Source organism: Peromyscus leucopus, chromosome 3 (genome assembly GCF_004664715.2).
Source record: "Peromyscus leucopus breed LL Stock chromosome 3, UCI_PerLeu_2.1, whole genome shotgun sequence".
NCBI lineage: Eukaryota > Metazoa > Chordata > Mammalia > Rodentia > Cricetidae > Peromyscus > Peromyscus leucopus.
In genome coordinates, this window is record NC_051065.1 from 34,878,441 (window position 1) to 34,895,396 (window position 16,956).

General features: G+C 38.8%; 1 protein-coding gene across 1 annotated transcript in view; it reads left to right on the forward strand.

The window, feature by feature from the left end:
* The window catches only part of Sema3c (semaphorin 3C), a 155,553-nt gene that overhangs the window by 108,902 nt on the left and 29,695 nt on the right, over positions 1 to 16,956 (forward strand). Inside the window, exon 12 of the mRNA XM_028891324.2 lies at positions 5,381 to 5,603. Within this exon, the coding sequence (XP_028747157.1) occupies positions 5,381 to 5,603 (223 nt within the window). The remainder of the gene's footprint in view (positions 1 to 5,380; positions 5,604 to 16,956) is intronic.

Consider the following 16,956-nt stretch of genomic DNA (forward strand, 5'->3'; position numbering starts at 1 on the left):
ACATACCACTCCCTACCATCCTTCAAATTCATGGCCTCTTATTTCACCAATTGTTGTTTCATGCATATATTTATAAATATATATTCCTTAATATTACCTGTTCAGTCCTATAATGTTTCTTGTGCATTTATTTCAGTGAAGGGTGTGTGTGTGTGTGTGTGTGTGTGTGTGTGTGTGTGTGTAGACGTCAATTTGCACCTTCCACCATGTATGTATGTATGTATCAGTGATAGGACTCAAGTAATCAAGTTTGACAGTAAATGTCTTTACCTGCTGAGCCCTCATCAGCCCTATAAGTTCATTTTTTTAAATACTGACACTTTCACGTGCATGACAATCGGTCCTGCACCATGCTCTGTCATTTATATTTTATGTGTGTCTCCAGTCATTACTTTGTTGTCAAAACCAGAATGTTTATCTACATTATTAGTGTGCTTGTATCGAGAAAGTCACAGTAATTTCTCATTGTAATATTCACTACAGGACTCATCAAATGGTATTTGGATAAAATAAATGCTCAAAGGAGGTACATACACATATTAGTTAAGACCTGTATTGACTTTGAAGACTTTCATCCCAGCTCTGGGGAGGAGAGCATAGGAAGATAAGAGGTGGTGGTGCTTATGAACGTGAGCGTAGCTCAGGAGTTAGCGGCACAACTGTTCATCTCCCTTTTCCACGACAGTCTTTGTTTCCAGCCTTTCCATTGGCACTTCAGTCAAAATGTCTCAAAAAGGGGTGTTTACCACTGCTTCATAAGAGTGGGATAAAGTAACTGGGGAAAACAAATCTTTTAGGAGTTTAACTGAAATGATTTAATGATGATCTGTATAATAAAATTAACCTACAGAATGTCGATGTTTTATGATGGTGCATAGTGATTATGCCATCTTCTTTTTGTATTTACATCATTTCCACCCTTCTTTTATCCCTCCAAATTCTCCCATACCCCAGCATTCTCAAATTCATCACCTTTTCTGTAATTATTCTTGTTTTTATAATTATTATTACACATAAAACATATATACACAACTTCTGGGTTTATTTAATGTTGCTCTTGTGTACATGTGATTAGGGGTGACCACATTGGATTGCCTGACCTATTAGGAGGGGCCTGATAAAATTAGATAAAACTGGTTCTCACTCTTGGGAGCTCTTCTTCTACTGGTGGGACCTTGTGAAAATTTCCACATTCATGTTGACATGTGAACTGGTAGTCAATAGGCAGGTCTTTTTTTCTAAAATTTATTATATATTCAGTGTTCTGCCTGTACCAGATCTCATTATTGATGGTTGTGAGCCACCGTGTCACTGGTGGGAATTGAACTCAAGCCCTCTGGAAGAGCAGCCAGTGCTCTTAACCTCTGAGCCATCTCTCTAGCCCTAGGCAGGTCTTTTTTATGCTGAGATCCCATGGAGTAGTTATCTGGTCATATCTAGGGGACACTAGCTAGTAACATGTTCTCATTCTCTTACTCTTACAAACTTTTACCCCTTCTTCTAGGGTTGTTCTTCCATTCTTAGGTGTAGGGATTATATTGTAGATAGTTGTACACTGACTTCAATTGGATACCCCACAGCCGCCTATGTGCATTTTAACCAATTGTGATTCTCTATAATAGTCTCCATTTGCAACAAAAAGAAGCTTCATTGATGAGAAGTGAAAGCTACATTTATCTATAGGTATAAAGATACACATTTCCAGTGCAGTTAGAAATTCTGTTGCTCTAGGAAAGTATCACAATAGGAGGTTCCCCCTTAGGCTCTATGGTCCCTCCAGCTACAGGTGGTTTGGTATATATTACAGCAATGTTTCCAGTCTAATTTACAGACCCTTATGTCTAATTAAATAGCTAAATTTGAACACGTGTCTATTTGTCTGAACAATAATCAACTCTGAAGAGATAAAAGGCCTCAGAGTGAAATTTGAACTGCTGAAATTTGTAGAATAAAATATGGTTTATATTATCCCAAGGTCCCAATATACATGCTTCCCTGTACCAGATGACGATGAGAGAGCTGTCACACACGAAATGCCCTTGCCAGGTTTACAATGAGGAAAATCACCAGTATGAATTGAGAGGTGGAAGTCAAATTTTATCTTGTTACCATTTTTCCAACTCAGTTTGTCTTGACTGCAAATCCTATGGCATGAATCAGCAGAATGATTCATAATCAGGATTACTTCTTTTCTAAATTTGAAAATGATGCCATATGAGGAGACTTATTTCTAAGGTAGGAGTACATTGTGCATACATAACAAAAGTGTGAGAGGAGTTATTGAGGGAAGAAATGTAAAGATCCCTAGTTTGGGGCTGGCGAGATAGCTTAGCAGATAAAGGAACTTGCTATGCAAGCCGTATGACCTGAATTCGATTCCTGGAACCTTTGTAAAAGTGGAAACAGAGAACTGACTCCACAAAGCTGTCCTTAAACAACACACACACACACACACACACACACACACACACACACACACACACACTCTCGCATATCACCACCAACCACAATAATAATTGTAATAATAATAATAATTTTTTAAAATACTGGTTTGTGTTACGTATTTAACCAGCATGATTTTGAGCAGCTTTAACAAAGCTTTCATTAAGATTTTCATCTTTAAGTAAAACTTCTAAATAGGGCTCTGATAATTTAATAAGGTCATCACATATATACATATATATAAAAGAATATTTAATGAGAAGGCATGAATTTGAAAGAAAGCAAAAAGAAATATGTGGGAGAGTTTGAAGGAGGAAAGGGGGAGGAGTGAACTATGTAATTATATTATAATCTCAAAAAATAAAAGAAATAATTTTTAAAGGTAATCACACATCAAACTACTAAACTGACTAGGAATTATACAAATTGCCTAGTAATGTAAGTCAACTTTGCACTTCTTTAGAATGTACCAACGAAAATGCTTACAAACACTTAAGGAGATGGATCGCCAAGGCAAGCCATAATTAGTGGTGTCTTCAGAGAGTCTGGAGCTGCTGAAATTGCCCTTACATTGTTCTTTCCATATTTTCATTCAGTGGGCAGCATGCTTTTTCCACTTTGTGTGAAAAATGAGGGCTGAAAACACCCATAACCCATACTTTGAAGAAGTATGGAACACAACTGTCAGCTTTGAACAACCACAAATTAAATTCTTTGTCCCCATTTGGTCTTCATTTTGGGAAATTTATAAACAGGAATATTTAAATATAATGCTTTTTCTTATAATGAAGTCATATTCCCAAGTCATGGGAATATGCAGTGATAGGCTGTGTTTTATTATTTATTCCGTCAGTCATTTAATTGTTCTTGTTTTTTTCTTATATTTGTGTGTGTGTGTGTGTGTGTGTGTGTGTGTGTGTTGTGTGTGTGTGTTACAAAAAAGTTCTTGACTAAATTGGTCTCAGTCTAAAACTTACATTCATGATAATGTGTTTGCATTTGAGTTCTGCTGAGAGGTTTGTGCAAATGTTTGTCCATGCTGACCCAAAGGCACTGATGTCATTGGCTATATATAGTAAGGATTCACCACACATCTTGCTTGGTTTCCAATGCCGTTTCTCTTTCTTAACAAAATTGACAGTAATGATTTGACAGATTTCACACAAAATTCTCCATTTCTATCTTCTGTTAAAATCTCACAATGTTCACCCTATATTCCTTGTGGGAATAAAGAGTTGATTATGAGAGGTCACTATCAGCTTGATTGAAGTATAACTTCCTAGTGGGTCACAGTCCTTATAGCATACCACACTTACCTAGATGGTAAAAAGAGCAATTTGGCTTCGTTTGTTTTATGTAAAACTCCCTGAAAGTCTAAATAAAAACTAAAGCAGAAGCATTTTATTTAAAGAAAAATATGAAACTCACTTTTGTTTCGGAGAGTAATGTTATGAAGTATTTAATAAATTTAGGCACATACTGTTTGCGCATGCTGATATATCGTATTAGACCATTTGGTTCACAGAACTTAACACTAAGGTGCTATTAGTGAGTGAGTTTGAGCTCCAAGCTTCAGCGGTTCTGTTTTACCTGAACTTTGGTCCTGGGTATCAGAGTAACCCTTCCTCCTCAGAAGTTCTGTTGGTCCTCCTTCCAGAACTGTGGAAGCTTTGTAGTTGTCTATTTTCCTCATGTCATTGTTACTTTCTATCTGCCCTGAAATCTCGAGGCTCTAATTATTCCTCTTCAGGACAGAAGCAAATCTCTTATTTCATCTGTCCTTACACTAAATTTCAGGCCAAATCATCTAATGAAGAATATAATCACTCCCATAACTACATTCACCAGACATCAACTACTGCCAGTTTTCTTATATGATAAAATAATAGGCAAAATAGGAAGTTCTAATTCTTTGGTTTTTTGAGACAGGGTTTCTCTGTGTTGCTTTGTGCCTTTCCTGGAACTCACTTGGTAGCCCAGGCTGGCCTCCAACTCATAGAGATCCGCCTGCCTCTGCTTCCTGAGTGCTGGGATTAAAGGAGTGCGCCACTGCAGCCCTGCCCGGCAGATCCAATTCTTACTAACACAATTATGACCTAGGCAACAGATATGCAGTAAAGATGAAAGCAATCAGTATGTAAAGTACTATTTCATAAAGGGCTGTGAAGTGAAACCCAGCTGAGGAGACAGAGGAGAGGTGTAGGTTTTCCGGTGTGATCACACTGGAGGAAGTAACTTTTCAACTGAGAACTGAATGAGGAAACAGGAAGCCAGGGCCTGGAGCAGAGAAAATCAAATGGGCACTGCACATGCCAAAACCTAAAGATGACACTCAGGGATAGCACTAGCTACAAGTTTGACTTTGCAGATAGGAGCTGGTAAGCCAGCCTAAGCTGCTGGTGTTTTGCTCTAAAGCTATTGGACTTGATAGAACTCTCTTCCAGAGGAGAGTTATCAGAGCTAACCCCCACACTGAGCTGAGCTTCAACTTCAGGAAAAGGAGGTCATATGGGAAGAGACTCTTTAAATTAGAATTCTAATTGAATGTGATAATAATGGCCATCTCATTTGTTTTAAAGCCATAGCAGCATTGAATTGTGTCCATGGGTGTTTTTGCTAGCAATAAACTTCTTGGTACAGAATAGGAAATGGATGAGAAGAGGGAAAAGTTGGAACATGTTCAAAGGTACATCAACCTCTCTGTGAAAACACTCTAGAATAAGGAGATATGTCTTTCAATTATCCAATTAAATGCATCTCATGTATTAACTTTCTATAGATAGTGATCTCTATCTATAGTGTCAGAATATTCATTTTCTTCTCACTGGATCTCCAATGTACTTACAACAAACTGACTTTTTAAGTGTTTTGAAAATGATTATAATTAAGACAAAGAAAGCATTTTATTAATTTCTTTTCTTTTCGTTTTGTTTTTCAGTGTCCAGGAGGGGCATTTACACCCAATATGAGGACCACCAAGGACTTCCCCGATGATGTTGTCACGTTTATTAGGAACCATCCTCTCATGTACAATTCCATCTACCCCATCCACAGAAGGCCCCTGCTCGTCCGCATAGGCACTGACTACAAGTATACAAAGATAGCTGTGGACCGGGTGAGCGCTGCCGATGGGCGATACCATGTCCTGTTTCTGGGAACAGGTAGGTGTCCATGCTCATGGTGTACTGTAACAGAATGCTCGGTAATTTAGGTAGAAAGGTAAAACCAAAATATTGAGCCTAAAAGGATACCAACATTTCCTTTTGTTTAGCTATTAGTGGGAGCTTTAACCTCCCTTGCCTCATATTTTACTACTGTAAATAGACTTAATAAAATAAATTACTTATGTGGTTGTGAGAAACAACAGAAGTTCATATATTCAAAGCATCCAAAACAGTCCCTCATCCATATTAAAGTGAAAAGGAAAACTAATCAGCTAAATTGGGGGTTAGAATGAAGTTTTAAATATTCCAGAGTGATAGTGATAGATAAGATGTTCTCTGTAACATTGGCAAGTGGACTTAAGTATAAATAGCTATTTAGAAAATATCATAGTTGCTATGTTAATAGAGCCCGCAATTCCTAAATTTTCTATTTCTTTTACCAGAAATTCAGTAAAAAATAGTCTTATTTCCACAGACTTGCCTTACTGGGGACAATGAGTTTAAAGTGTTTTATAGCACTGGTTCTCACAGTGTGGTCCTCAGACCAGCAAGATCAATATCACCCAGACCTTGTTAGAAATACATTTGTAGGCCCTCCTCCAAGAATGCCAGATCTGAAAACCAGCCATCTGTACTGTAGCAAGCCCTTCTGCTGCTTCTAATGCACTCTGTGTTTGCAAATCACTAGAAGGGAGAAAGGAGCCTTGGCCTGCTGGGCAGACAGGATTACAAATTCCATTCTTGCTTGACTCCATTTACACAGTGTCTGCTAGGTTCCTCCATATTGCCCAAGCAGGAAAAATTCCACACACTTACTGCCTTGCAGGAAGTGATACAGATCTCATCAGTTGTCCTTCTAGAATGTAAAAACAACTCCATGAAGTACACAGTGTGTCTTCTAATTAAGGAAACAGATATAAAACAGGCCTGCGAAAGCCATTGTAAAACGTGGTGGTTGTGGAATATGTCCTCTGAGTTGAAGGAGTTGCACTCAGATTTCAATCAGCTTCAAAATGTGGTTACTTTTTCTTGGCTAAATAAAACTTCCACCCTGCTCTTCTCATGAAGTTCTTATTTTATCCCTTCTTGCAGCTAAAACCTCGGATCTGGAGCTTTCATTCACACATAATTTTTGTTTGAAATCCTAGAGACAGAGAATCTTCTAAAATGTATTCTTTGGCATGCCTGGAAGAGCCTGGGATTTCCCTGCTCCCACTTCACTTGCCTGGCTTCTGAAGCATAAAATCCTTCCTTCCTGATCTAATCATTCCTTATATCTCAACTATCCTGCCACCTCCAGGACGTTTGTTGCCAATTATAATCCTAATCCCTAGGTTTCTTTCATTTTATCCTGTACCAACTTTGACTTAGGAAGCTTCGCCACACACAGAACATGAGTGAGTATTCCCCCCACCGCCAATTCTATTTCATGGCAGATTTCACCAGGGCCTTGAATGTTCTCATCCTATAATCACTAAACTACCTCCCTGCTCTTGTATCATGTGGCATTTCAGAATCTCTCTTTGTCTGTTGGTTCAGCCATGTGGCATACAGTTCTTCCCCTCATTCTTCCTGTATGTTGGTATATCTGCAGGCTTTTTCCATGTCCTCCTATTCATATACATTCTTTTGACCACCTTGTTTATTTGTTTTGCTTTAATTATGTATCATGTGAAAACACAGTTATAAAGTGTGTCATTAATCCTTGGCAACTCAATAGTTGAATTAGCATTTCAAACACTGTTGTGCAAACTCCATTTATACTCTTCCAAAACTTTCTAACTAATACTTATACACTCCCCCATATTGTATTCACTGTGGTACATTCTTCTCATGCTTTGATCTCTTTGTAGTCTATAATTTCTCTATAGGCATATCACAGGGTTTTGATAGCCCAATAAATATTTGTCAGGCTGAACTGAAAAGCGTGAGTGTATCCACTGTTACCCAGGCAATAAAATTAATTCATGCATGCCCCCAAAAGACAATCTTCAATTGCATGTACATATACTTTCATAGATGATTCCTAAACTACTACAAAGAGTTGTATTTAAATCAACAGAATACTCAAGATGGAGTTTGCATTGAAAAAACCCTGTATTTCTTGAAAGAAAGTGGCAATTTGGAGCCCTACTTTTCTCAATGTTTCATGTTGGCTGGGTGATTGTTTTCTGCTTGCTTGACTTGAAGCCTGTTTAGAAGCTGGGTGTTGATGTCACTTGAGGTTGTTTTCTTTTGAAATCTATGTAATATATGTAGATTTCATGGGTGGAATTTTAGTCTTTTAAAAATGTTAAGCAGTGTTTATTTAAGTAGAAGACAGCAAGTAGCATAGTCCTGCAAAGATGCTTCAGCTTTTCTTCCCACAGAAGTTTTGGCACCTTGACATGGATTTTTTGTATGTGTATGTAAACATGTGTGTCATTTCAAAAGCTGTCTTTGGGCAAAGGCTTTTAATTGTAGTGGAGGCTTCACTAAAGATTGCTTGCAAAACCTCAGGAGTGTCTTAAGGATTCTGTCCAAGTAGGAAAGTGCATGTTGTGGCAAGGTCTCTGCCCACAGCATCTTTCTGGAAAGATGGTCACTGACTTAACCACTGACCCTTGTCCATATTGTCCCACTAGACTGCACTATAATTTCTGAACAAATGTTTCAACATTCATGAAACTGGAATAACTAGTACACTGATATAAAATGAAATTTCTTTAAAAAAGATATTCTCTGTATATCATTATCAGAACACCATTTAACTTTTTCTGAAATGGCTTTTGGGAGAATCATGCACCATTGTCCTATGCATGACTAATTCTGTAAGTAAGTGGGAGAGTATCAAATTTTTTTAGATGTTGACAAATTTCTAAATACAGGAGAGTATTTCTACTGTCATGGATGAATAATGGTTCACCAATTATGGTGACAACAGAGAAAGCTATTATCATGGCTTCCCTTCTTCTCTGCTATCTTGAAACCTTCAAGGGAATTCAATGAAAGCAGCAGTTGTCAAGAAAGTTTCCATAGAGGAAAATGGTGTGACAGGTCGTTTGAATTCAAATATGATATTATGTAATTATATAAGTTTACCCAATGTGAATATTGTGAATGAAAGTGTTATTATAGCAACTCATTATCATTATAGAATTCAATTGAGTCTTAGATGCTGATGATCTAACCTTCCAACCTGATCACCAGACAGCCAAGTAAATTATCAGGCCGAAGAGGTGGCTCATTATTTAAAGGCTAAAGCTTACAGCCCAAATTACAAAAGCTAAGATTAAGCTTTCCTTTTTGTGCCATGAAGTTGGAAGCATAATAAGTAAGTAAGTGAAAGGCAAGACAGGGGAGTAGGAAGGGAGAATAAAGAGGGTCAGACAGGGAGGGGACAGACAGACAGACATCGCTTCAGCCAGCAAAGCCTATGGAGATTCCTTGGTCTCTTACAGAAAAAGATTACTTCTGCTTATTTAGGCTGATAAATACAGAATTTTCATAAAGTTACAGAAAGATTACTTCTGCTTATTTAGGTTGATAAATACAGAATTTTCATAAAGATAAAGAAGCTGTTTTCTAGTCCATGGAGGCTGTATAGGTATTCATGTTTCCCCAAATAAAAATTTCTTTTGTATATTACATGCTATTTTGTTAAAATTTAAGCTAAGTCTACTTAATTATTTTCATATAATTCCTGCTACTACCCCTTAAAACCTCATTTTGTGTGTATATAAAATCAACTATTTGTTTTAATCACCAATATTCAATTTTTTCTTATTCTTTAGGAAGGTTTTAACATGCAGGCAAAAGCTATCATGGGATTACTATCTCTCTTTTAGCTTTGCCATCTACCACTTATCTCCAGGCCATTGGCCCAGAGCAGACTCTGTAACACAGTCAAGAGATTGCAGCCTCTTTTCCCTTTGCTTCTGGAGTTATGAAAATATTTTAGCGTCTGGGTAAGGTTCAGACACATTATGTCAAGTCCACATTTTTAGCACTACATGTGACTTTTGATGAAAGGGTAAATGTTCTTGTGAATGGGTGTTAAAGATTTAGGATGATTTAATAGCATTGTGGTTTTTTAAGGTAGGATCAGTGTGAGTGGTCCTCCACCACAACTCTTTTATGGACTCTACCATTTCATGCTTCTAATTAGCTTCTGTTTAACTGGATGAGCACAGAGTCGGGGTATTGGCTCCAGGAAGTCTTCCCAGTATGCAGAATTCTGAAGTATGTGCACATGTGTGAGCAGAGCCTGAAAATGCCTGTCTGGCAACACTGGAGAATAACTGCTTCCTTCATAACGAGAGGTGTTGGCAGTTGCTGCTCTTGAAATGGCATCCTGAATGAGCTGCTGTGCCAGGAATTCTGAGTTTTTAAAGAACTCTCTAAAATACTTGTGCAAAATTTGATAGCTGCAGAAATGTGTTTGATTTGGGAAAAGACTACCATCATTTGGGAACTACTCATAAAAATCCTCTAAGGATGATGTACACATTTCTCCCTCATTTAGGAGTGGAGAACAAATCTCTTTAAAATCACTTGGATTTTATGACTGTATGGGTCACTTCCTGCAAGGACAGGATCTGAAACTTCTGAAAGTTTATCATCAGTTCTGCAGGGATTTTCTCAGCAGTCAGGACTGATAGGACACAGTAGAATCATGGCTGAGCTGAGGGGAGGAAGATGATAATCCGTGTTGCCATGGCTTCTTTATCATGTGAAGAGTAGTGAAGAGGAGAGTGATGAAGAGAAATCAGAAAATGACCCTCTGTCCAAAGACAAGTGCTCTCCCATGAACTGCGCCTTGTAAGATGCGGACTTGACGCAGTGGGTATAGACTTAGTATGTAAACCTGACAACTTGAGTGTGAATCTGCAGAACCCACTTAAAAGCCAGAGGCAGTAGCATGTGTGTTTGTCATCCCAGCCGGTGCAAGGGGAGACAGGATGTGGAATAATGGCACTCCTTGGCAGTCTGTAGGCCAGTTAGCACAGCATACCAGCAGTGAACAGGAAGAGAGAATGTCTAAATGAAGGTGGTTTTGTTTATTGACTGACACAGGAAGCAGGGCATACTTGCCAGCACTCATTCATACACATGCAAGCCCACATACATGCACACACCCTCATAACTCTCTCTCTCTCTCTCTCTCTCTCTCTCTCTCTCTCTCTCTCTCTCTCCCTCTCTCTCTCTCTCTCTCTCTCTCTCTCTCTCTCTCTCTCTCTCTCTCTCTCACACACACACACACATACATCTATTTAAAATAATAGAAAATAAATTATACCATAAAATGATAATTTACTGAAACTAAAATATATTTTTAATCTCTGAAAATAATTGTCTCAAAAAATAGAAAATCTTCTAATAAGCGATTCCTTGGAAATATGTTCTTTGAAAGGCAGAAGTCTCATATAATTATCATTTAGATTGCTTATCATTGTATTTCAGTAAGTAAATAAATACTAAAATTTCTGAAATGTCTTATTATTATTACAATGATGCTTGCTTTTACTGGGTACATGAGTAATTTTATCTAAGCCTCATAATAGTCTTTGAGTAACCTCATGAGTAATTATAAGAACGTATGTAGGCTTCCTGAACTGGCCATCTTTTGTAACCAGGCAAGGCTTCCAGTGGTGGGACAGGGACACCAACCCAGCCACAAAGTCTTCAACCTACAATTTATCCTGCCTGCAAGATGTGCTGGGGTAATGGAGGCACGGAACGTGTAGGAGTAGCCAACCAATGGCTGGTCCAATTTGATGCCCATGCCAAGAGATTGAGCCCACCCCCGACACTGCCTGGAGTGCCAAGAGCCAAAGACTAGATATCTAGGGTAGAATCAAACAGGACTAGCAAACAAACAAGCAAACAAAAGTCAATGAAATGATATGATAATTCTGCTCTACTCATGGACCACAGCCTAGCACAATCTTCGTCAGAGGCTTCATCCAGCAGCTGATGGAAATAGATGCAGAGACCCACACCCAAACATTAGGCAGGCCTGGGCAATGCAGAGGAGAATGGAGAGGAAAGATTGTAGGAGCCAAAGGAGTCAAGGACACCACAAGAGGTCAGCCCACAGAATTAACTAAGCTTGAGTCAAAGGAGCTCACAGAGACTGAAGGACCCTGTATGGGCCTGAGCTAGGTTTTCTGCATGGGTCTGTGCTAGGTCCTCTACATACGTGCTGTGGTGGTTTAGCCTGGTTTTCTTGTGAGATTCCTAACAGTGGCCGTGGGGGATGTCTCTGATTCTTTTGCACGCTCTTGGGAAACTTGCCCTCCTCCTGGGTTGCCTCCTCCAGCCTTGATATGAGGGTGTGTGCCTGGTCTCATTGTAACTTGTTATGCTGTTTTTGGTTGATATCCCTGGGAGGCCTGCTCTTTTTCTGAAGGGAAACAAAGGGTGGATCTGGGGGAGAGGGGAGCAAGGGAGGGCCAGGGTCTAGGAGGAGTGTAGGGAAGGAAAACTAAGGTCAGGATATAACATACAGAGAAGAATAGAACAACAAAGAAACAAAACGCTCCATAGTGCTGGAGAGATGGCTCAGGTACTAAAGACTGGTCTCACCCAAAACATCAAGAAGGTGGGCCTCATGGGTTCAGGAGACTTGATCTGGTATTAGTGAAAACCTGGTTCCTGGACTAATATGTCACTCGGAGTAGCTGCTCTGAAGGAATTATTTGGGTGAATGAGAGAATGGGTTTCATGTATTATCCAGCACTCGTTCTAGATCATGTAAAGTCATTTCTATATTGACTATAAAAGATTCAGAATGCAGATACCTGCAAACCAATTTCACATTCTAAACATTTCTCTTCAAATTCCTACTTTTTTTTAGCATAGGCCATTTACATTTTCCTTATACTGAAGTTAATTTCATTTTCAATTTCCCATTTGACTCTGAACAACATGTTTTATTCACACATGTCCAACGGATGTTTTGATGAGTTGACAGGACACTGGCTCTGGCATTCCTTTGTGTGAACAATATCACACACTTAACCTCATCTAAACATTGTCACCAAGTCCTGCATGTGAGGCAGATGTATCTAACAAGGTGACAGAGAAGACAAAGACAAATGCCAAAGTCTTTTCCATGAAGCAGACTGAATTTTTGTGTATAGACTAACTGTTCTAAAATTTAACCTGAGAGTTTGATGCCTTCTTGCCAGTTATATTACATTCTGACATGGAAGTACACCTTTTTTTTGTGACAGGGGATGGATACATAAGAAAGTAGGGCTTTGCCTGAGTTTTTGGAATGACTTCACCAGAGTTTTTGGAATATAGAAAATTCGGAATTTACAGATTTTATTATTTTTTTTTAGAATTGAAATTATACCTGTATCCAGAATGTTTGACACATTTATCAAGACACATAGGAAACCCTGATATGCTTCTCCTTGTTTAACTCAAATGGATTTTATACAACGGATTGATACACTGAAGGGTTTCTAACTCTGCAAGTGTGTAGTACTCTCAGCAAGAGGCAGAGTGCTTTGCTCCATAATGTTGGCCCACTTTCCACTCTATCACAACATTTTTCTCACTTGTGGGAGGACAGCTATAGTCAAACCCCATCTCTGGGGTGTCTTTGTTCAGTCCTCTTCTCATAGGACTAGAAGGATGTTTTTGCCCCTTCCGATGCTGATTGCTGAGGTCTGTTGGCTGAGTGTGGGGTGGAAATCACTGTGCTGGGTTTTGCTCTTCCAGTACTGCCAGCTTCCTGGTGACAGCCTTTGCAGCCCCTGTCCTCAGAGAAGAATGCACAGCCTCCTGCTCCCAGGCTGGGCCTCCTGTGACTCCCCATAGGTCCCTAGCTGGCTGTTTGTGGTAACTGTTTGTGTGGAGACCAGCTCTGAAGAAAAAAAAAATAATTGCACAGGGAACAGCTTAAATTTTAGAAAATTAGAGGAAGTGTTTTATTTAGAATGTGAAACTCAGGAGAAATTTGAATAGAAAAGTTTTAAGGCAGAACTTCTGAGCTAAGTATATGGCATGACAAGTGTGTTCTTAACATGTAATACTTGGTTTACTTTTCCACTGATGTAGTAGCAGAATACTGAGCATTCAAATATCTTTCTCATAGTTCCTGGAACTGGAGATATAGTACTTAATTAGCAAAAGGCTCTCCCAGGTGTGTTTAATGTTCCTGACCTCCTCGAGAAAGGGGCATTTTTTTCTGAACTGTGTGGATGTGCTCAACACAAACATGTAGCTCTTAAAAAAGAAAAGAAAAAGACGGTTTGTCTTTGCTGTAGTCAGAAAGATGAGAGACAGTGAAAGCAATGTCAGAATGTCACCCTGGTGTCCCTTAGATGGAAGAAAACAATCCTATGTGGAGGAAGATAAGACGTCTCTAAAATTTTTAAACCACAGAAAACCAGTTTTCCCTGGAACATACGTTGTCATGCTCAAAATATTGATTTTGGCATACTGAGACCCATGTTGAATTTCTAGTCCCCACAATGCTAAGAGGAACAATGTGTGTTCTTCAAAAACACTAAATTACTAACATTTATGTAGCAATTTAAAACTAATTCAATCAGCTTTTGAGTTCTGGCTTAATTGATAAATATAAAGAACTTAAAAATAATTATCAATCACATTCTCTGTTTTTACACTCTGAAAGGAAAGTCAGTGCTAACTAATGCATAAAGGTGATACCACATTTCAGACTACTCTTCTTTCTCAATTGCCAAGGGGCACTGCAGTAAGAAACCACAGCAACGGCAATGCCTTGTCGTCGCAATGCTTGCTTACTCTAAGGTTGGCAGAGTCACTTTCTCAATCTGGTAAGACCAGATTGAACCATGACACTGAGGTCCTATCAGCTTGCATTTCACTATTGCCTACAAGCAAGTCACATGTTCCTTGTTGTGCCTTATTAGGAATTAACTTAGAATATGACAACCACAATTATATTCACTTTAAAGCATTTTTGTTTTGTTTTAATGTTTATTTTGAATGCATGCATGCATGTATACATGCGCTTTCATGAGATGGCATGTATGTGGAGGGCAGAGGAAAGATTTGGGAGGTTGTCTCTTGCACCACGTGGAAACGAGCTCAGGTAGGCACTTGCCCTTGCCCACTCAGCCATCTCATCTACCCTGTGATATTAACGAAGAAGGTACATTAAAATGGCCAAAAGAAAGATAGCGTTTGTGTATCAAAGGCAGGAAATGATGCCCATATAAAATAGGAATTGAACGTTGAAGGTTCAAAGGGATTATCTCAATCAAGAATTATACAGAGAAAGAGATGAGGTGATAACAAATTTGCTGTTATCATGATATATATATATATATATATATATATATATAACTGATTATATGATTTATATATATTAGAATGAATATATCACATGGTTTATATGTATTAACATGAATATTAGAAAATATGCTTTTTCTTTGATCTTTTATGCATCTGTTTTGAAACAGTGGCTGTTTTCATCAAAAGTGCAAATATAAAGTTTAATTTACAATATAATATGTACTTAATTTATATTTAGCAAATAATATAAATTTCAATGTTTCATTAAAATAACACAGAGGCAACAAATTGAAATTCTCATTCCCTTTCTAAGTGAATGAACTAAGAATGTGATGAACTAAATGGCTTATTTAGGATTGCAGTGCCATTGGAAGCAGCATTGAAATGAAGCCAAAGTCTGTATCCCATTGGATTGAAGTTTTGGTGGACTCTCCAGATGGATAAGTCAAAGAGGGTGTTACTACAGATGTCCTTCAGTCGAGAGTGTTGTGCTAGAGATAGAGAGAGGAGCCTCATTAGCCGAGTGTGTGTTAGGTGAGTCCTTGACAGTGAGGAGGCCAGTCTAGGGAATTAGAATGATAAAGATTTAACTCTGAGAGTTCCTTGAATGAGTAAGAAAATTAGAAGTATTTTCTAATAAGAGTGAGGACAATTTATGAAAATAAGACAGGGCAGGCAGGAAGAAGCAACGGACGAGATCATTATATTTGAATGTCCTTGTTACGTGCTGCTTCCCACATTATACTGTCTTCCTATGTACTAGTGGCATTGAGGAAAGCATATCCTCTCCATGTGTGTAGATGTATGCAGAGGGAAGGGAAAGGCCAACAAGGACAAGCGAATGGTGGGTCTGGATGTGACCACAGGGGAATGAGCTTCCTTATCTGAAAATCCAGATACAAGGATGTTCCAAGCCATTTGGGCCAAATGATTTGAATGTCAAAGCTAATGCAGAAGAGCTCATCATATGATGAAAATGATGCTGGAGAAGATGTTCATTCATGATAATACAATTCATTAGTTTCAAAAGAGTAGTTCTTTCCCTGCATAGTAGAAAGGCTGAGCACAGCTCTGGGTTTGAAATTTATTGTTGCATTCTGAACAAGAACAGAAGAACCCTACATAGTACAGCTGGATTACAAACTTGAAGCTTTTTGTTTTGTTTTGTTTTTAATGTGTACATATGTGTGTAAAATATATGTGTGTGCACCAGATGTAGATGTCATGTGTTGTCCTCTATCACACTTTTTATGTGAGACAGTCTCTCACTGAATTAAAAAATTACTAGATGGCTAGAATGTGGCCTGTGAGCTTTGAGAATCCATCTGTCCCACCTCACCTCCAAGCTAGAGTTATAGATGCTCAGCACCAGGCAAAAGAGGCTAGGGAAGCAAGGGCAGAGATGTGAAAATAAAAGGAAGGACAAGAGAGGAGAAGAGAACAAAGAAAAGAAAGAGAAGGGAAGAAGAGGGAGAGAGAGAGAGAGAGAGAGAGAGAGAGAGAGAGAGAGAGAGAGAGAGAGAGAGAGAATAACTTTAGTGATAAATCCCAGCTAGAGCTGGTGGTGGCATTTGGGAAATTACAGAGCAAAGCGCTGGTTTTATAAGAAGCTTGGGTGGTGTTGTAACACGTGGAGAGTAGGAAGAAGTGGCCAAGGAAAGTAAACTCAGTTAGACACAGTCTCTCGAGTTTAAAGGGAATGTTCACAGCTTGTCTCCTTTGATCTTGAGCAGCCTGTCAGCTGTGTAAGGAAAATGCAATATCCATATTTTATAGACAAAGGCAAATTGACGGGTCACAATTTTGAGTTGCATGTGTAGGGACATGATTTACCGAGCAGCAGTTCTGAATGTGCTGTTAACTGTGCTACTTGGGGCAAGCAGCTTTTCACCACCCAGTGCTTACTGCAAACACCATTACAGGGTAGAGCTGTGCTCATCACAGGACGCCATTGTGGGAAGCATCCTTTCTAACAACTGCTGTTAGGAAACACAACTGTGGTGTCCTTAATTAGCAGGGTACCTTAAGCCATTCTTCTTCTGGGGATTTACAAACTGTTTACTTTAAAACATGA